The sequence below is a fragment of the Canis lupus genome, chromosome 37 (genome assembly GCF_011100685.1).
Source record: "Canis lupus familiaris isolate Mischka breed German Shepherd chromosome 37, alternate assembly UU_Cfam_GSD_1.0, whole genome shotgun sequence".
Lineage (NCBI taxonomy): Eukaryota > Metazoa > Chordata > Mammalia > Carnivora > Canidae > Canis > Canis lupus.
Window position 1 is genome coordinate 17,414,020 of NC_049258.1, and position 22,120 is coordinate 17,436,139.

The 22,120-nt window shown below is 34.7% G+C and overlaps 1 protein-coding gene across 16 annotated transcripts in view; it reads left to right on the plus strand.

The window, feature by feature from the left end:
* The window catches only part of MAP2 (microtubule associated protein 2), a 291,178-nt gene that overhangs the window by 225,455 nt on the left and 43,603 nt on the right, over nucleotides 1–22,120 (plus strand). For all 16 annotated transcript variants that reach the window (XM_038585596.1, XM_038585598.1, XM_038585604.1 and 13 more), the window contains 2 exons: nucleotides 11,575–11,688; nucleotides 13,677–13,754. In XM_038585596.1, coding sequence (XP_038441524.1) covers nucleotides 11,575–11,688; nucleotides 13,677–13,754 — 192 coding nt within the window. The remainder of the gene's footprint in view (nucleotides 1–11,574; nucleotides 11,689–13,676; nucleotides 13,755–22,120) is intronic.

Here is a 22,120-nt window from a genome sequence, read left to right on the forward strand (position 1 = left end):
CTCTCTCTCTCTCTCTCTGTGTGACTATCATAAATAAATAAAAATTTAAAAAATTTCAAAAAAAAAAGTACAAAGTGCTTTTCTTCACCAGGTTTGTAGAGAAATGAAAATTACCAAGTATGCTTTTTAGAAAATATTTTGGAAAATACTATTTGATTAAAATGTTGAGGTGGTTCTTTTATTTTATTCTATAAAATTTTAAGTATGATGCTTTAATTAATGTGATTGCATTTTTACATACTTCTCTTCCTATAGCTTTTGATCACCTTGTTGCTATCAGACCAAGTTCTTCATGCCTCTTTGCTTCATGTTGCGTTTCAGAATTATCCAAGAAAAAAAGTAGAAATCACAAAGCTCCCTGATCTCATGAGACTTTTTCCTTTTATAGCAAACTTTTCTTCAACAAAACAAACCCCAATATAAGCTCAAATAAAACATTTTTAAGGGGTAGAGGATCCCTCTAAAAGTTGAGAAAAAGGGACCGACAAACTTTCAAAGGAAATAAGAATGAATCAGAAATATTTTCAGGCATATTCTGAGAACAAGGAATTGGGCAACCTCTTCACTATCAGAGCAACCATATATGAAATAACAGAATTGTAATTTCATTTTGGAAAAAAGAAAAAGCTACAAGTCCTGATTTAGACATTTTTCTTATATGTCAGTAAGAAAATAGTCTACATTTTCATATGTTTTTGTAGGAAATTGGATTTTTATTGCCATGTCTTTACTAAAATGAAATGAAGATTTATGAAATCTGATTTACCGTATCATGAAGAAACCCCATGTATCCCTTACATAGGATTGTGTCTTTGATGGCAAATGCATGTTTTTAAACATAGGATAGCTTGTAGTTACAGTGGCATCTGCCTACCTGGGAACTGCCATGAGCAAAATTATGAAGTAAATAAAATTTGCTTTGAGTACCTTTTCCTTTGCTTCCTGCATCCCATTTCTTCATTTTCTTCCCTTTGTCAAAAGTCACCTGAAGTTACCTCCTATGGTCAGGATCCCACCTTTAGCCCCATTGCAAAACACAGTTGCCTTGCCCAATGTCAGCCTACCTCCCTAGATAGCATCCTATTCTTAAATATTTCTCCACTCTGCCACTCCATCAAAATTGATCTACCTTCTCTTTTTGCTGGGCTCCCACAATAGAACAGCCAGAGCTATTACCATAATCAGTTAGAGTTCTATGCTTTCTAGATGTCATTTACACTCAGACATAAAGATTCAGTGTCTTCAAACAGAGTGAATGCCTTGGCTCTTTCAAGTATGCTATTGATGGCACCCAGGCTTTGCAAATATTCCTAGAAGTATACTTGGTAACAATGAAATCAATCTACAGAAAAGAGATATAGATTGACTTAGTAAACAACACTGAAGAAAAATCCTCAATGTAAAATTTTATTTCAACAGATCTCTAAGGGGTGTTTTCTAAAGTAGAATTTGTATATTCTGAAGATAACTTTGTTTTTTTTTTCTGAAGATAACTTTGAAGTTACTATTACATGTTCTTGTTTATTTTACATAATGAAACTTTTTGTATCTGCAGATGGAGAGAAAATCATTAAATAGTATTTTCCTTGGGATGCAATAATCAATCCAGAATACAAAACAAGTCGTCTTTATTCTAGAATAATTTTTGTCATGAGGAAATTAAAAATCCTATTAAAATCTTTGCTTTTTCCTATCATAATATGACCAAATTACAAATATAACATTGGACTTGATACTTGCTGTCTTCCTTTAAAAAACTGATCTTGCAAAGTCTCTTGATTTGCTACTCGGAGGTCCTAAAAAAGAGTCTTTAACTATTATCAATTTTACTTGTTTGGAATTTTTTCTGAGAATGTGTCTCCCCTTATCTTGTGTTGTGGCTGAGCTTTTATTTAACAAAAATATTAATGAATAATAGAGGGATAGCTCAAAACTATATCTTTCTTATTTTTTATTTTATTTTCACTATGGCATTTTAATTTTCAGAATTTCATAATGTAATTAATTATTTACACCTTTCCCCACAGGATTATTAGAATATGGTTCTCTGTTTTTTTATACATATATATGAAATATATATTTAGTTTTATATAAATATATATTATATTCATATTAATTTTATATATAATTTGAAAATTATAAATAATTACCATACACATTTATTAGTGACTTAAAGTCTGCCAAGTGGTTTTAGGGCTGGTGTAAAGAGAATATTTGTGGATGATATTTTAAATAGCTACAATGGCAAAAATAAAATAGGCAGTTATAGAAGATGGTGAATCGCTTACTTAAAACATTTATAGTTCATGAGAGACTTGCTAAGAAGAAAGCACATAAGGTTGATGTTGTATGCTGCTATTTGCACATTCATTCTTAGAAACATGGTAGGACTGGAGGTTGAAGCAAACTATAATTACATAAAAGTCATGTTGGTCTCTCTATGTGTTGATTGAATGTACTCTACAGTGTGTTTTGAACAAAGTGATTTTTCCCATCACATAGTTCCTAAGTTCCATATGCTTCTAGGTCACAAGGCCTCCAAAGATTTATGTAAGTTATAGTATCATAAAGGTGAGATAGATGGAGTGAACAAAAGGTGGTTTTTACCAATTTATTATAACAAACAGGTTCTCCTAGAAGAAATAACTAGGTTTTTTTCTTAAATATGTTCAGTCAGAACTGAACTTTTGCAGTCATGATTCCTTATCTTAAATGTGTTTATATCCATAAACGAATCTGACCTCACATGCATTTCTTCCCATAAACTAAATTTATTCTTGTTTTAATCAGTAAATCTTTAGAAGAAATCTTTGGAAGAAAAAGCGGGTCGGCAAAGATCTACAGCTGCTGCATTGGCAAGGGTGACCTCTGAGATCAAATTGGAGTCTGACTAGGAAAGGAGATGCCAATGCGGCCTCTTTAATTAATGCTAAGGTGCCAAGGAAACAAACAAACCAAAAACCAACAACCTGCTCTTTTAATTTCCTTCTTCCCCAGTTGATTACAGGAAATAGTTTCTGAGGAGCCATTTGCTCTCCAAATTAAGCAAGGAACTTTTTTCTTTCCCTGTTTTTATGAATTTGTCGAGGGTGCTTGTTTAGCAGAGTACTTCCAACCACACAGTGCTTTCCTTGTTGACTAGCTTCCATCAGCAGCAGCAATTAGCAGCAGTTTCCTAGGCAACCATTCTGTACCCTACTGAGAAAAACCTTTTCTTGACAGGAGCATTCTGTCTAAAATTGTTTTGTTTTCCTTCTTTCACAAGTGTATGGTAGGCTTACTTGTCATTTCTTTTAACACAGCATTATTATGTCCATTATTCTTAAAAGCAGAAACATTTACTGGCTTTTATATTCCATATGGTTGAATTTATTGTCAGTGTCTCTTACTTCTCTCTTAACCTGAAAGAAGTCAACAAAAATATGCTCTCAAGCATATGCCAACTTGTTTTGGATTTTTTTTTTCTTGTTCACAGTCTAATTGGTGAGCCTTTGCGTGTTCAAGTATCACAGCTGGTCCTGCTGAAAACTGAAAGGGTATACATTCAAAATCAAACTTCTGTGTCTACCAACAATTTTATGTGTTGCTCAGAAGCGAGTTGAAATTTCCAGGGCCACTTAAAAAGTTTTAACTCCACGGCTTTTATTATAAAGCAACCACGCAATATCGATAGATTAATATAATAAAATAACTAAACTGGAAATATGCTATATATGAGACTGTGTGTTAAGAAATTTGACATGATAAAATACCAGAAGAGTGTAGCAATGGTGCAGCATGAATCAACATATGGTATAAAGCTGTTGTATAGGCTACAACAGCTATAAATGCTGAATAGTAAAGCATAATAGTAAAATAAAATTTATTCATCATTTTAGATAGTAAATGGCAGGAGCCTGATGTATTATTGCCTATTAGGTGATGGTTCAGCATTTCGGCAAGGAGATACTCATTGGGAAAAATAACAGAATTATATCAATGTATGACAAACACTTTCAGGTCTTTATATTTTGTCAATCAAATGATGATTATATACCTAGATGACTACAAGACAGCTAGAGTGATTGAAATGATACTGAATGAATGAATGAATTTATTTTAGAGAGGGAGAGGGAGAATCTCAAGCAGTCTTTATACCCAGTGCAGAGCCCAATATAGGGCTCTGTCCCACGACCCTGAGATCATGACCTGAGCTGAAATCAAGAGTCAGACACTTAACTGACTGAGCCCCCCAGGCTCTGGTGACACAGAATTTAAATAAGCAGTTGATATATATTATTTCATTTAAGTGCCACAATACACAAAAGGATGAACACCAGTTTAATTCCCACTTTATAGATGGGAAATCAAGGTTAGAGAGATTGTCACTTAATTGCAGCTAGTAAGTAAAGACAATTTAATTTCAGATTGTCTGACACAAAAATCTACTATTATAAAATATTTGTGCTAAACATATGTAAGTCAAAGTGATGTCTAAATGGGACAGTGAGTTACCTTTATCCATCATTTTGCCAGTTCTCCCATCCAGAACATGTGTTATTGTGTGGATTCAATACATTGATGGGAAATAAAAGTGCCTGGGGTAGCAACTTGTCTAATAAACTTGTATCACAGTATGATGTTTATTATTTAGTTGAAATGTAAGTAGCTTAGCATGATACCTTTTGGGTATTATCAGGTAGGTTTCTGGAGTTGAGAGCTTGTCCCAGTTGGTCTCTTATACCTATTTACTTCCTATATGTATTCCCACCAATTTATTTCCCCAGAACCAAGAAAAAATATTATTTCTTTCCATTCTTTTTGTTTTATCTACTAAGGACTGCTTTGATACTGTTTTGCCCATTGCCGTTGCCCGGAATAAATTTTCAAGACAGACTTCACGTTTACTTTTAGATGTTTATCTATATAGTGATGATCTGTTATCACCTACGACTCTGATAGCTGGGTTGTATCTAAATCCCTTATTTTATATCAGCCTAAAACCAATACTTTTTATTAGACAAATTTATTTTAAGTTGCTTTTAATGTTTTCCTACAAATTGATTTATGGGCAGATTACTTGCCAGATTAGTTCCTGGTTGACTACATATAATATGACTTTTACTTACATATAATATGACATATAATAAGACTTTAGAACCATGCCATGAGATGTTTTTGTATGACTTACAGAAACTGTCTCATCACCATAATGACACTACTGAAAAATAATATTCAAATACAGGTTCTCACTGCAATGCAGAAACTACTGTTAATTACATTGGGAACCTGACATTAACAAGAGAGAGAATAAAGTACATATTACAAACACTCCTTAACTAAGACAATTTTTAACATAAACTAAAAATGCCCACTATAAGAAAACTTTAGATGCTCAAAAGAAAGACAACTGAGCCTTTCATAATTTCAGTTTACACTAAGAAGTGTAATGTGAAGATCAGTGTTACTTTTGCTTGTGTATAATGAACAATTTCCCAGTAATAATTCCAGTATAATCTAGATTTATCTTTAATCTTCTGAACAACTAAGTCTTATTCATAATTTTATACATAAAATGTGTCAAAGAAAAAAATAACAAAAAATAGGGCAGAAAAGGGATTAAAGAAGTAGAAAAAATAAGCAATGAAAAATTAAAATGTACATTAATCTCTTACCTCAAAAATAGTTTTTCATATTACTAATTGTCCTTAAGAGTAGACAGGGGCTATCATGCCTTTTAGAGTACTGCCCACAAGATGGTCCTAAATTGGAACTTGCTAGCAGAAATCTAGAGCAGATCAAATCTGCTCAAATCTAGAGCCTAGGACCCACACTGCTAGGAAAATGAGGATAACAAATAAAAAAGAATGTTTTTACTTCCCTCTAATTTTATCTAGGGGAAAAAAAAAAAAAAACACTGTCCCTGGCATCAACATAGATGATTGCAGATTAACTATATTATCTGACATTCATAATAGTAATAGCCTCGTTGGGTTGGAACTTTAGTTGCTCTTTATTTTTTCTAAGATTGTATTTATTTATTTGAGAGAGAGTGGGGAGAGGAGTAGAGGGAGTGAAACAAGCAGACTCTGTGCTGAGCATGGAGCCCAACATGGGTCTTGACGTGGGGCTCGACATGGGCTCCACTTGGGATTTACAGGGCCCCACGTGGGACTGGATGCAGGTCTGATCTCAGAACCCGGAGATCATGATCTGAGCCCAAACCAAGAGGCTTAACCAGACTGAGCCACCCAGGCCCCCAAGTTGCTCTTTAAAGCAGAAATACTAAGGTAGAGGACCTAAAAGAATTTATGACTGGGGAAAGTAAAGACACCTCGGAGAAGAACTATTTGGAAAGCTTAAGTTCCTTAATATGTCACACCTGTTATATAATTACGCAATTGCATCTGCACAGTGACCTGTGAGACAGGGGCTATTATAATTTCCATTTCATGGGTGAGGCATTGAAACCCAATGAGTTTGAGTAAATTCCTAAGTATGAAATAACTGGATGTAGCAATGCTAGAGTTTGCACCCACATTTCTCTAAATTAAAGTCATGTGACTTCCTTTAACATAACAATATAAAAGACAGTTATCTCCTATATAGAAAGATATGATGGATAGATGGATGGTTGGATATATGGCAGGTAGGATGGATAAATGGATAGAATCAGTGATATATATAGAGATAGAGATATATCATACACACACTGTAACTCTATGTTTACATTTTCATAAGTCTGATTTTGTGACTCTCTTTCTTTGTCTTCTGTGTTTGTTTGGCATGTTTACCATTAATCTTCTCTGAACTTTACCCAAACCCTGTGTGAATTCTCTTCTGTCCCAGGAACCAGGCTATAAGGGTAAAGCTTACTCCAGGAGAGCCGCTGATTGGATTTCCATCGGTAAAAGGCTGCTTCTCCTTGGAGAAAGCTTCCATCTCTGCATTGATGGCAGCCCTTGCTTAGAGGAAGATTTTAAAGTGGCTGGACCAATTAAAACCCCCGGAACAATTCTATGCTCATTTTTTTCACACTGTGAAATGAATATTAAGCAATACAATTACCTGTTTGAAGTTTTAGCAATATTATTCGCTCCAAAAAATTAAAGATATGTCATTAACTGGGTTCCCACTTACCCTGTTCGATTATTCTAAAATAACATTTCTTAAAGTCTGTTAAATTCTTTTGAGGAAAAATAGTTAATTTTCCCAAGATTGAGTTAAATTATTTTCTTACAAGTTTTGCTTAAATATATACAAATGTAAAATTGCCTTATTCATAAGCATTTATTCAACTATGAAACTCAAACACACCTAAATGAATTTTATCTGAAACAACAAAACCAATAAAATTCAAATGTCCTACTACTTATCGTGTAAAATAAATAGTATTGTTTTATTGAATTTAAATTATCGCTCACAATAAATGTGGTATTGACTGATACAGTACATTTGATTTAGGTTGCAAATGTCCATTCTGACTGGAGAGAAATAATGATTCAATTGTTCCTTTCCTTGTCTCTAGAATATTTTGAAAGTCTTTTTATAGTGTGCCATCATGTTTTTTGGCCTACATCTCATGTGAATGCATTTTTTATTGTATAATTTTTACCTCTGATCTCTTATTAGCCCACAACAGATAAACTAATTGCCCGAAATGTCAAAACTATTCTAAATGCAATTCCATACAAAAAGAAAGTATGGTAGCATTGCTCAGTTATAATTTGTTCACATAAACCAATAGATACTTTTTACTATTTTTATTGGATTATTTTCCCAATTTAAGAAATTTAATCCACATTAAGCATTCTCAGGCTCTGAAGAATTGACCAATAGCTACATAAGAATCTGGGATCCTCATTTAAGAAATACTGTTTTAAAATCATCAAAACTTAAACAAGAATTTAGTGAATGATTAATTTGAGGAAGGGGTTAAGCTAGTAAATATAATAGTGAGCATGAATTTATTTCTAAACTTGCATAAATAACATGAACAAAACCTTTTATATTAATTTTTCATACTTCCAAAATATTGTGTTAAGCATCCAATCTGAGTAAATATCAATGGAAGGAGCTTTGGGGTGATAAAGAATCTTTGACTTGAGTACTTTACATAGCAAGGGAGACAAGACATGTGTACCAGTACAATTTCATGCAAGATGTACTAAATGCCATAGAAGATAGTGCGTTTTGTATGTATACCAGCAGGGAAATGCAGGAATGATCCATAAAATACATGGGTTTTATATATGTGCCAATTTCTGCAGTATTTGCTCCACCTCCCCATTACACTGAATTTCCTATGAAACACTGAGGTTGTGTAAGTGCTAAAAACCAATTTATTGTTTTTTTAAGTATCTGAATTTCATTGGAAATTAATATACAAAAGTAGGCAAGTTCTCTATTAAAATATCTAAGTTATCTAGAAGATTAGATAGATAGATAGATAGATAGATAGATAGATAGATGAGATGATAGGTAGATATACATACGTACATGCATGGATATATAGTTATTGCTCAGTTATGGTCAATCGCTTGGTTCATAGTCTCAAAATATAGTCACAAATAGCAGTTTTGCCCTTTAGGTAGACAGTAGGTGTGAGGGTGAATATGTTTCCTTAGTTCATACTCTTAGAAAAATTCATATATTTCCATTGATCATTCTCACAAGACTGTTAAAGTTTATGGTTATTTTCTCATTATTTCTAATGCTGTTTTTCTGCTTGGGAGAAAGAATAGCCTAATAGTCAGGAAACCGGGGTTCTAATCTCAGCTTGCCTCCATCAGCTGTGTGAACCTGAGCAAATCTCTCATAACCGTGCCTAGCTTTTACTTCCTCATCTACAAAATGAGAGGATTTAGATATAGTCTACTCTTAAAGCCCTTTTAGCTCTAAAACTTTGATACTGTGAGTTAAATTGCATAGGATAAAACAACCTTGGGCACCTGGGTGGCTCAGTGGTTAAGCATCTGCCTTTGGCTCAGCTTGTGATCCCGGAGTCCTGGGATCAAGCCCTACAGGAAGCCTGCTTCTCCCTCTGCCTATGTCTCTGGTTCTCTCTGTGTCTCATGAATAAATAAAATCATAAGAAAAAAATAACCACCTTATAAGAACAGGTCATAACCTTACTATTTTGAAATAGGTTAATTATGATTTCAAAATCATAATTATGATACTGATGATAATTATGATTATGATTCAAATCTTAAGTATGCAAACAGCAAGTACTGAGAGGCTACGTAAAAATATTTTCTGAAAAAGTTTTAATTTCTAAGGAAAGGCTCCAGAGATTTACTTCAGGTATTTATATGCTGAGTACTTTTTATAAATCCTTTTTCCACACAATACACTTTGCACTCTCAATTTAGTTTAATTATTTCAAAATGATTTTGAAATCATAATTATTCTTTCCATTTTTTTCAATATTTAAAAAAGATTCTTCTTAGTTTAAACTAAATTGAGAGTGCAAAGTATATTGTGTGGAAAAAGGATTTATAAAAAGTACTCAGCATATAAATACCTGAAGTAAATCTCTGGAGCCTTTCCTTAGAAATTAAAACTTTTTCAGAAAATATTTTTACGTAGCCTCTCAGTACTTGCTGTTTGCATACTTAAGATTTGAATGAAGTCTTCAGCTTCATAAAACTATACTTCAAACATAAAAGAAATATTAAATCACAGTTTTAATATCTAAGGCATTTTACAAGGTTCTAATTGTTTGAGAGTTGGTTTTCTAAATCTGATATTTATAATGATGATGTATGACTGTCTGGTCTAACCCTATTAGTCCTCTGTTTTCTCATCTGTGAAATGGGAGTAATAATAGTAAATCATTCACTGAAATAGGGCCAATACCTTAGCGGGGTGTTAGGCACATAGCAAGCACCATGATATTTTTGAAATACTGCTTCTGTTGCTGTGAGTGCTACTCATTCTAGATAAGGGTGTTTATAGTGTACTCCTTACGATGATACATAGGTTACAGCGTCAGGTGGCTATTTAAAACATCAGGAAGTTAGACATATAAAGGCAAATATGCTCAATCAGGTAATCTAGCTTTTAAAATTCAGATAAATCTGATTCAAGTGGATTGCTCACCCCAAAAGCTGGTTTTTAAGCACTATTCTCTCTGTCATCCTGGGTGGGATAAGGAATCTAAATGAACCAGGTAGAAACAGAGGAATCTAAATGAACCAGGTAGAAACAGGATCCCACCCCCCTCCCAACTCCTGGTAACCTGCTTATAAATGTGTAAATTTTGATCATAAGAAAGTTCAATGAGGTATTTATTCTAAAATCTTTGCTAAAATTATGAGAACAAATCCCATTACCACTATCCTCCTTGTCCAGTACAACTTGTTTCTATAAGGGTTGTTAAGTAGGGTTATTTGTTAGTATGATGTTTGTATACAAAGATAATGAAAACTAAAATCTGGAGAATTTATTTCTAACCTAGAATATTATTTTTAATCTCAAAAGTCTTCTTTTTTTTTCCTTCCTTTTTTTTTTTTTTTTCCAGACTGGGTGGGGGTAGAAGCAGGGGGAGAGAGAGAATCTTTTTTTTTTTTTTTTTTTTTTTGGGGGGGGAGAGAGAGAATCTTAAATAGGCACCATGCCCAACACAGAGCTGCATGTGGGGCTTGATCTCACCACCCTGAGATCATGACCTGAGCCAAAATCAATTCAGATGCTTAACTGACTGAGCCACCAGGCGCCCTTCAAATGGCTTCTTTCATTTTTTGCCTATGATGCATAGAACATTATTTCTTGAATATTTTTCTAACTTGGTTATATAACATTAGCATTGGGATATGCTCCAGTAGGTACTACTTTAAGCCAAAAATTAGCTATCTGGCATCTCACAGGCTGGTCATTTTAATGATGAATCTCCCCCTGCTTTTTAATGAAGCTATTATACTGACTAGGTGAGTGTATGTCATATGGCCTTAAGGATCTTTAAAACATCTGCTATCTAGAATAGTAGCTCTTTAGAAAGAAACCATCTGCTATATAATTTCTATGTATTTCATTCAAATTTTATCTTCCCAGGTCTTTCTGAATAGATCTTGTTCACACTGATCCTGGATAATGCTGTTTGATCACAAATTCACGTTTTGAGGCATCTTCTTTAGATTTTAAATCATGGTATTTCTGCAAATAAGCATAGAAACTTATTATAATCAAACTTTTCTAGAAAACTACAAAACATTTTATATTAAATCCAAAATGAATCTTTTCTTCTCTGAATTTGTTTTACTTGGTACAAAAATTTTAATTGTTTCTGTTTGTATAAACAGCTTTTTAAAAATAAACTGCCATAAAATTATTTTTCTTTCATTCTGTGTTCATTTTGCCTAGTTTCCAGAATGTCAACCTCCTTTTTTCCTCTTTTTTTCTTTCTTCTTCTTCTTTTTTTTTTTTTGGTTATATGTATTTGTGTTTTATCCTCAATTTAATAAATTCTTTTGTACTTTTTTGGGGGAAGACAAAATAAAATTCTAATCAACTATATTGTTTCATTGCTTTTCCTCTTTGCTATCTGTTTTAGACATCTCACTATTTTGTTTTCTTTTGTACTATTTATTACAGAGGAGGTGTCTGCAAGGATAGTTCAAGTAGTCACGGCTGAGGCTGTAGCAGTCCTGAAAGGTGAACAAGAGAAAGAAGCTCAACATAAAGATCAACCTGCAGCTCTGCCTTTAGGTAAATGAGAAACACCTTAGTTCAAGAGCTGTATGTGCAGCATCCTAATCACAGGACCAAATCTTCATGGTCGAAGAGAGGCCCTATCTCCTATTTCATCCTTATATATAACATTCATCAAACCCCACTCTGTTGGGAGGCCCTGGCACCTATTTTTACCTTTCTTGACAGGCTCATTTGTAGTATATGGACAGTCTTCAGAGTAATATGCTTATAGTTAGACTCTGCTCCTAAATTTCCCCTAATTTTAAATTTTCATTTCTAGACCACTAGAGATATTTATTATAAAAATAAAGCCAATGCATATTGATGTCATGGCACCCACTTATAAAGAAAATGTGTAAATACTTAAATGAGAAATGATTATTTCCCTTTATGGGTTTTGGTGAATGTTTGTCTAGCCTTGTTTGGGTCTCCCTGAACCAGCCACAAAAAGCCTATAGTCAGAGCTTTGTTACAATCATGAATGACTTTGTATCTCATATAATGTACTGGTCTTCACTTGGTTCATTTAAAAGCACTTGAGATATCAGTGCTGTCTCCCTTGATCACAAGTCAGATGCCCCCTGGGCAAAACAGATAATAAATGGTGCTTGCCAGAGAAAACACTCTTAGCCAAAGGCTTGTTGCCCCTCCTTTAGATAGATGATAGATGATAGATAGATAGATAGATAGATAGATAGATAGATAGATAGATGATAGATAGTTAGATGATAGATATGATGTATATACATGCAGAGACACAAGAAAGGAAACTCTTAGGTTCAACATATGTCTATTTCACATGTTCATATAATTAATTCATAGAAAGATATAATCTTTAAAGTCTAAAAATAGAACATATTCAGTTGTCTCAGTCTAATATTTGATTTTCTGGTCAGTACTCCTTTAAGCAATTTAAATGACTCAAAAATTAAGCAACAAAAATTCTACTCTTCCAGAATAATAAATACTCATTATTTGCAGTAAGATGTCCTTAGATCATAAAGGTTTATTTGTCTCTTAAAATAGGGGGAAAATTATCTTATTCAAAACATTAAACTTCTGTTTGTGGTTCACTCCTATACCTTAAAGAACACCTCTTTTTTTTTTTTCTTTTAATTTTGAAGCCTTAAAATATGTTATATAGAGACCAATGGGGTCAGGGAACTAAGAAGCCACCGGTCATCCCAAAGCTGCTTTATGAGAGTAAAAAATACATGCTCTATAAAATAGAGCAAATAAAATTCCTACTGGCCTTGATGATGAGTATTTCCTTTTTGCAATCCCTTACCTTCAAATGAGTTGCTCAAGAAGAAAGAGTTAACTGTGGATGAATTATATCTTTTAGAAATTTTCTCTTTGGTTCTTCACATATAATGCCAAGGCCAAAAGTTTACTTGACTCCAACTAGGACATGGTTTCTGTTTGAAGGTTGCCTTAGGCTGTGACAGCTTCATTTTTCTTTTCTGAGAATATATACAGAAATACAGTTTGACATTACACTCAGTGGACAAAATGTTGTTGTATTTTTTAAAAAATACATCACCTATAATCCTGTGATTGAAGGTTACATTTGTTTCTAAATCAAGAAGTTGAACAATATAGAATTCTGATATTTTTTTTCAGTCAGTCAAGCTAAATCCAAATTAAAACGCTTGCCTATGTGTTGGAATATAGTCAATTAGGGCCAGAATAAAATATTTTATTAATTGAACAAGCAGACACATTTGTGGGATTAATGATAGAAATTTAACAGGCATTTTTAATCCATTTTTATAGGGAAGATAAAACAATTTTTAAAAAATATTAAATATTTCTCTTTCCTTTTAGGTTTTTTAAGATATGTGAATCAAGCAATACAACAAAAAAATAAGTCAAGGGCAACATACTATTCAATCTTTTCCTAAATTTCATAAAGAGGCCTTTTTACAGATGGCAGAGCTGTTACACAACTCATGACCTAACAGGATTAATTGTATCTCATTTTTCCACTATTTGATCTTTAGCAGCTGAAGAGACAGCTAATCTGCCTCCTTCTCCACCTCCATCACCAGCCTCAGAACAGACTGTCCCAGTGGAAGAAGGTAAGGCCCATTGGACTTTTTGAAAAGGTTTGTCTTCTGATAAAGGGTAAATTAGCATCAATTCATAAGCAGTGGACTTGGTATGGGTTAGTATGTGACCCAGCTTGAGATCTGTTTCAAACAGCCAAGAAGAAACAAAGACTTTACTTAAATGTATCATCATTTATCTATACAAAATCAGAAGTAGGAGGAATATAGTAAATAAAAAAGGAGATATCTGCTTGATACAGGAGAAGATAACTTTGTGTTTAAATTGCTAAAATAGTTACAGAAAACCAGTTCACTTAATTAATATAAAATGTTCTGACAGAGAAGATACAATCCAATCTTCTAAGTGACTGAACAAAATTAAATTTATTGATAAAATCGTAAGGAAATATTGTCAGGAATTGTCTGTTTTGCTCACTATTGTGGCTGCCAAGGGCTTCCCTAGGGTCTGGCCTGTAAGCAAATTCTCAATAAATATTAATGAATAAATGAAGAAGTCAGTGAATGAATCTGATATTGAGAGCAGTGAACTGGAAGCTGAGATCGTGGCTTCTTTCCTGCTGAGACCTGTTATTGTCCATGAGTATATTTATGCATTTAGTCAACACAGAATGCTATGTCAGCTTTTCAGTTCTTGTTAATAAAACAGAGGGATGCTTTTGAAGAATCTTGATTCAGAATCTGAGCTGAAAGGCACTATTTAAAAACGAACTATTATTAGTTTTCTGACTTAAGTCAGCTAACTTTTGTGTATTGTTTGAGTTATAGAAGGCAGAGAAGAGCTATAACTAAAGTGTTGTTTCAATATAATTTAGTTTTCATATACTAAAATCAGAATTTTAGTATCATTCCACTTTATTCCTTAATTTTTTTCATTTGTTGTCCCTTTTAGCAGTTATTTTACTGTTAAAAATTGAACATCACAAAAGACTATTTTTATACTTTGTAATTAGTTTCTTTTAAAATATTCTTTGACTTCCTAATAGAGATTTTTCTAAATTACAGAACTACGAACTATCAATAAACATAATTTACTATCGTCACAGATTTATACACCTAAGCTTCTTTTAGTGAGCTTTTTCTTTCTTAAATTGAGGCCTTTTTTTTCTAATCTACTGCCTCAAATAATGTTAACCAAACTAAATTATCCCAAAGAATAAAAGAAAATTTAGAGACTATAATCAGTGGCAGTTATGATTTTTAGTTAATTTCCTGAAAAATGTGATTTGATCTTTTAGTTTATAGATTTAAAAAATTTTTTGACCTTATGCATTCATTGGCACATAGCTATGGAGCACCTACAGTGCGTTTTTCAAATGCTAGCTATATGCTAGTGAGCAAAACAGACACAATCCCTGCTTATAAGGAACACGCAGTCTGATGGAGAACAGAAAGCCAATAAATTAGCTTATAAATAATTTCAAGTTGGATTAGCACTAGGAAGGAAAAGAACAGGGCTTTAAGATAGAACAAGGAAAATTTTAATTTATTGGATGGTAAGGAGCTAGGCTCAGAAGTATGAGGAAAAGTTAGTCAAGCAAAGATGGAGGGAATAGTCATTTGGGGCAGGAAGACCAGGATGTGCAACGGGACTCAGGTGGGCAAGAGCATAAAGTGTTCTAGGAACTGGAGACATCCCATGGCTCATGGGTAGTGAAAAAGGGGTAGAGTAGCAAAGGGGTTTATGGGTCAGCAGTACCCGCCTTGTTTCAGAGTCTTGATTTCACTTGGAATGTAGTGGGAAACCTTCCATGACAGCTGTACTTCCCTCAGGTCATTGAAAATGTTTCTAATCCCTTACTTCAAGCCTTTCAGAGAATCTTCTTAACCCAAGATGTTCACTGGGTGTGGCTGGAGGTCAAGTAATTTACCCTTAATTAACTCTTACATGGGAGTTGGAGCAGAAAGAGCAGTAGGGTCCACCCATCTACCTGGGAATTCACCCAGTCTGCTTTCTGGTGGGTGATATCATAGATATAATGAAAATATAAATAAACCATAGAATAATTTTTACAGTTTGGTACATTTTCCATAGTAACTGTTTCCTTATTTGGGGGGAGTGCTTTCCCTGTGTTGTTTGAGTATATTTGGGGAAAATTTAAACTTACTTCCTTTTGAAGATGATTGAAGATATTTTATTCTTAACATTTTTCAAACCAAACTTGTATTTTTTCTTAAATATTTTATTTATTTATTCATGAGAGACACAGAAAGAGAGAGGCAGAGACATAGGCAGAGGGAGAAACAGGCTCCATGCAGGGAGCCCGACGTGGGATTCAGTCCCGGGACTCCAGGATCACGCCCTGGACCAAAGGCAGACGCTTAACCACTGAGCCACCCAGGCGTCCCCTAAACTTATATTTTATTGAATTTTATTTTCCATTTTTTCAGAAGAAAGCATTAAATTATAGGAAGGCCTAATGATTTGCTTTTAAACAGATAACCATTTTTAATTAATTATGTGAAAAATACGTATTTTATAAACGCTACCTCATTAATTTAAAGGCCAAGTAATATTATTTCCTCAAGAGGTGAAAGATATGGATCTACTTAATCATACTAGCCCCTGTCTTATTTTAGACCACTCTTAAAGCATGTATAACTTTTTTTTTTAATTTTATCAGAAAATAAATTAGTGAAAAGTCACAAGATTCAACTCTTCAATTCTTCAAACCAATTGGCTTGCAAAGACCAGGAAATATTCTATTAATGTGTAGCTCATAGCAGTTTGGGTGGGAAAGGAGCATGTGGGTTTCTTATCTAGGAGATTTTTTTTTCCTACTTCAATATACTCTGAAAGAAACTTTAACCTAGAGGCATGTGACTGCCAATCCATTTACATAAATATGAGAGCTCTTGGATTGAGTAATTCAATGATTTTGAGGCTATGATTACTTTTTTTAATTATCACACATTTTTAAAAGCTGCTCTTTCCCAAAGGGGAAGCATGAATGTTTCCACCAAAAATAATTTGAGATGTTAATTACTGTAAGTTGTGAATAATCATTTATTATAATTGATGTAATATTAATAACTCCCAGGTTGTGTGCTTATTCTGGGAAACAGAGATTTTGATGGAAAACATAAACAGGTAGCATACTTAAAAGGAAACTCAGGTACAATACTGCACTAGGTGTGATGTTTTCAAATTAATCTTTTTCTTTTTGGCCTAACCATAATAGTTGTCATTTGGACTGAGCTATTAGGATTTGGAAGCCCTGCAAGAACAATGGAATCATCTGAAAATAGAACAAGGAAACTTTCTGCCCTCTTAGATTTACTCCAGAATCCTAGGATAGTGTTTTCCTGTGTCAGTGATGCCATGAATCTGAAAGCATTCTTCCCTCCATAGCATTCTGGGGAGCAAACAGCGTTGGCAAACTAAGAAGTCCTCAGTCAAAAGCCTGCAGATAGGAAAGGGCTTAGAGAGAGTGGAGAACAATGTAAGTAGAGCCAGTTGCCCCGGGCAGGGGGCAGAAGCGGTAATGCCAGGACAGGCAAATTCACTGAGTCCCCGATACCCCCAAGAGACTCCATCTCTCGGAAGAATGACTACTCATTGGTACCGAAGGGGACTGACAAACCAAGGCTGGCTTCTATGTGGCCAGCCTTCTAAATTTCTTTTTAACTCAAAAAAAAATTTCGTTAAATGCTGAAATAAATTGTATGAAAATAAATTAGGGAAAATGTATATCTCCAGTGAAATCAGGTAAGCTTCATTTTAAAAAGTTCTCATTACGCAACAGAGCTATGTCAAAGTGCAAGGTTCATAAAGCAACCCTATCCTTTAAAATATCACTTTATTAAATGAAATAGAATATTTTGTGGTGAAAGCAGAGTCCCCCAAAGCATGGGTAAAAGGATGACATTGAATTCTGGCCTTCAATAACAAAGCTAACTTATGAAGTGATTTCACTTTTAATAAATCTCTCAAGTCTAGATTTGATGTATCCAATGAATGGAAAGCAGAAGTACATAACAATTTGTCTGAAGACAAATTGAAGACAAAGATGCTAACAAACGTGGAGTCCAGCATTGTAGTTGGCACTTTCTCAGACATCTCCTCATTTAACCCTCCTGGCAACCTGCAGAGATAGATGATTATTCATTTCCACTTCATGCCCCTGGATTTGTGGCTAGTAATCAGAATTCCAATTCAAATCTCAGACCCTGCAATCACAGCCCCACCGTGTCCCTAAAGCCATCTCTTATCTGGGTTCTTAAATGTGGGGTCAAGAAAGGGAAATGATCTTCCAATGAGAGGTTTCTTTTTGGTTCAAGGTACTAGACCAATTTCCTTTTTTTGGAAAGCATACCAAAATAAATAATTCATTACTTATAATTAGTGTGTATCCCACCACCCCCATTGAGATGCCATGCGTGATTCTATAGCAAATAGGATCTATTTCTTCTGCCATTATTGTTGGAACCAAGCTAGCTGTGATCCTCTTAGTATAACTTACCTAACACATCCCTGGAGCCTAGAGATGGACTTCAGGCTCAGAGATTCTAAGCAGAGAGTTGGAGCACACACAGCTCATAGTACCAAGACTGGGCTTTGCCAGACATTCTTTTGAAGTTGCTTGGCTCAGTGCCATACAAATACTACAAAGAAGCTCCTTTCCACTGCAGCCCTTAAAGGTTTTTTTTGCTCTTTTTTCTCATTCTCTGTTTAGAGTAAAAGTTTTCAGGATAGAAAATACTGTTTCTTTGAAATATTACAGATCAGAAGCAAGACTCTGTGCTGTTTTCACATTTTGGCACTTTCAAAAATGAGCAATGGAAACAAGAAATAGGAAGTCAAAATCTTCAAAAGGTTATAGCATCCAAGGAGTATTGCCTTTAAACTACCAGCTCTCAGCTTCAAATTCTTTAGTTTTATACTGTAGTTGGCTCTACTCCCCAGAAGGTGTTTCACAGCAGAGAGAAAAATGTGCCATTTTCACTTATTGTCTATGCAATCTGTTGAGCATATTGGAAGTTTTGGAAGTAACTTGCATATATGAAGCGTTTAGAGACTCAAGGAGTCCTGGAGGAAATATGAATGACTAGGACACGTGACAAGCCCAGGGCTTATGATTCAGCCAGTGTTGTAGGACTGATCTCAGCCAATTATCTGCTCAGCTAAGAAATCGTGCGGAATTGGAACTAAGAATATCAAATGTAATTTTAGGCTTCTGCTATCCCATGATATAATAAGCATGATGGCTGAAAAAGTTCTGAGCAGCCATCCAGGAAAAAATAGCATGGAACAATCAGTAAATAATGTGCTCAAGAGTTTAAAAGTATTCCCTCTACAAGATATTATTTTCATATCTTTACGATTTCAAATTTATTTCAGGTTGTTAGCACTTGGTTGCTGAAAATAAGATGCCCTAATGATACAGTACATTTTCAAATAAATGCTATAATCTGCCTGCTTAAATTTTGATAGAAATAAAAATTGGATATACGGACTTTTAATACATTTTAATAATTCTTATTATTGAAAGTTAGGAAATTTGGAAATTATTTCTAAATATAAGTAAATAAATCGTAATGATTAGCAAATCCTGGAACCTGTTATATAGGCCCGAGATGTAGTTTCTGTACCACATTAGAAGCCAAATATTGTTTGTTGCCATCATCCTTAAAGCTCATTGAAATATACCAGAATCCAAGTGCTAAGCAGACTTACCTACCCTTGTGTATTTAAGGAGATATATTTAAATAAGGCAGATTTCTAAGCCAAGACACTGGAAAGACAGAAATGAGAGTATTTATGTTAGCATTTCAATGAGAAATATGAGGCGAGGGTTTGAAATACAAAAACAACCAGAGGTGTAAATGAAACCACGTAGAATAAAGTCTTGGTGAATCTGAAGCCAGCTCTGTAGAAATAATTGTCAGGTAATTGTATCTCTTTTCAGCTTTCAGAAGAAAAAGAAAAGAAAATGAGTTTATATTATTAGGGACTCTCTTAAAACCATGAAAACCAGTGTTCGAAAGGATGCCCCTAGTCTTTGGCACCCAAGGAAAGAGCTAGGCTACTGTGCTCTCCTTAACCAGAAGAAGAATGCACTACTGTAGATTTTTTTTAACCGGCCTGGAATTAAAAATGGTTTTCTGGTAAAAGTCATTAATAAAAACTTAAATTAACCAAAATGCTAACTATGTGACCATCCTAGATAATTAAGGTTGTGCTTCATACAGGACTGTTTTCCCTTATAATTGTAAAGCATCAGGTCCTAACGCCTTTCTTCTTTTTTAACTTATAAATATATTGACAGAAGCATGAAAAGAGTCTACTTGAAAGAATTTCTTCCAAATAATGTATCTGTACTGTAATGCTTTGTTTCTATTTCAGTGGGGGTTTTTTGGTTTGTTTTTCGTTTTGGTTATTCTGACTTGTTGGAGGGGAGTGTATAGATAATTTGTATTATGCAGTAACGGGTGTTAGTGCCTTTGATTTATCTAAATCAATGGCAAGGTTACCTAAGGGATAGTGTAAATTCAGTGCCTACTGATGCATGAAACATTCACTGCCTCCCATCCTCCATCAGCTTGGTCTGGCTAATTCCCCTCCATCCCACTGTGCTACCTCTGTGACCCGTCATGTCTTCGTGTAGGTGTTTGTCTCGTCCGTCTGATCTTGTGTCTGTCTTGTCCAGTTTTCCCTGCAGTTTCTTCCTGTGTGTCTGTTTGTAGATGAAGGGGCTGAGGATCAAGTGGGTCCTCTACACAGGTTCCCCAGCCATGAACCTGCCACCAGCGGGGAGAGGCGTAGACTCCTAGCCCCCTCCATCTCGGTGTCTGTGCCTGATGATGACCCTTCCAATTCCGATGAGGAGTACTATGAGCATCCTTTGTTCAGCTCACAATGGACTACCTCTAGTGTGCTCCCCAGTGTCCCAGCGCAGAGTGCAGAGGCCCACTTAGGCCAGGAGAAAGGTGAACCAAGCATGGTCCCCTTTTGCTCCTCCTCCCCAGCCTGCAGCTTTGACCACATGCATCATACTCAGTGTACCTTCGGATGTGGGGTGGGAGGGAAAGGAGCCTGTTTTTTCCATATGAAAGTGAAGTCCCTATATAGTTTAGATGTCTGGCCAAATACCTCATTTGAGGCATATGGGTATTTTCTTTTCTATATAATTGCTTCTGAAAAGAACGCCAAAAAGGGGAAAGGGATGGGGAAGGAATCAAAAAGAGTTCAGTAAAAGTATGACTCCTTTCTGCTCCCTGAAAATAAACCAGTGGGGGAAGATATATCCTCTTAACTCAAACTGAAGAAGAGGACTCTGTATGTAGTCCTCTATGTACTATATAGTTTTTTCCTCCTTGGATACAGAATATTACTAGGGCCAGACTTAAATAGAATCAAGCATTTTTAGGAGCATGTCAATACGATAGCTCTTTAAAAGAGAAAGATCGTGAATCTGTGTTGGGCAGAATGCATGTTACAGAACGAATATATTTCTCCAAATCATTTAATCATCTACAGAAACTACAGAGGCTCCCCCCAGGTGAATAAATATTGGCTCACATCAATATACCTGGGCTAAAGTGAAAGCAGTGATCCAAAACCTTTGTCATTCCAGCCTCATAAAGCTAACAGACCCTAGTGTATATAACTGGCCGTGATGAGGGCAGTGGGCCGAAATTTACCTCTTTCTAACTAGGTAGCTTTGTAAAGGAAAACAAAAATAGAGCCAAAACACATTTTGTGGAGGTGAAGAGCTTATTTTCAAATAGAGAAAAGTGCACTTGTGTGCATGAAGAGTTTATTTTCATACAGGACTGTATTTAACATAAGGGCAGATAGTTCCAAGCCAATGGGGAACAAACTCATTCTTTCCAACTACATTCATGATAATAAACGTCTTCAAGGATCCTTTGGAAAACAAAGAGCACCAATGGCTCAGACACTCTAAAAGAGAAATATAACCCATGGTAAAAAATAAGTCCTTCTAATAGTGTAAACTTAATAACAATTAAGAAAAAGATGGGGAATTTCGAATGAGAAACGAGTGTAGTAGAAATAAACATGATTTATACAAAATGAGGAAATGGAAAGCCAAAAGGTTACATGGATTTGGAAAATAAATTGATTGACTTGATTAGACTTTACCCAAGAAGGTGACATTAGTAAAGCAGCTATAGTAGAAGTCTCGTCTGTAATTACAAAAATGGCCTTAATAATAATTTGGAGTTTGAATTTTTTAAATGTTACTTATGTAACTAAATGACAAAAATGAAAGTCCCTGAGTGCTAAATGGGGGTGGGGTGGGGGGAATAGATGAAGCAGTCCTTTCTTCTCCCATCCCTTGCCTAGGAGTTTTAATATCTTTTACAAAAGAAAATCCCTTTCCTTTCCATCTGAAGTCTTTCTCACCAGGCCA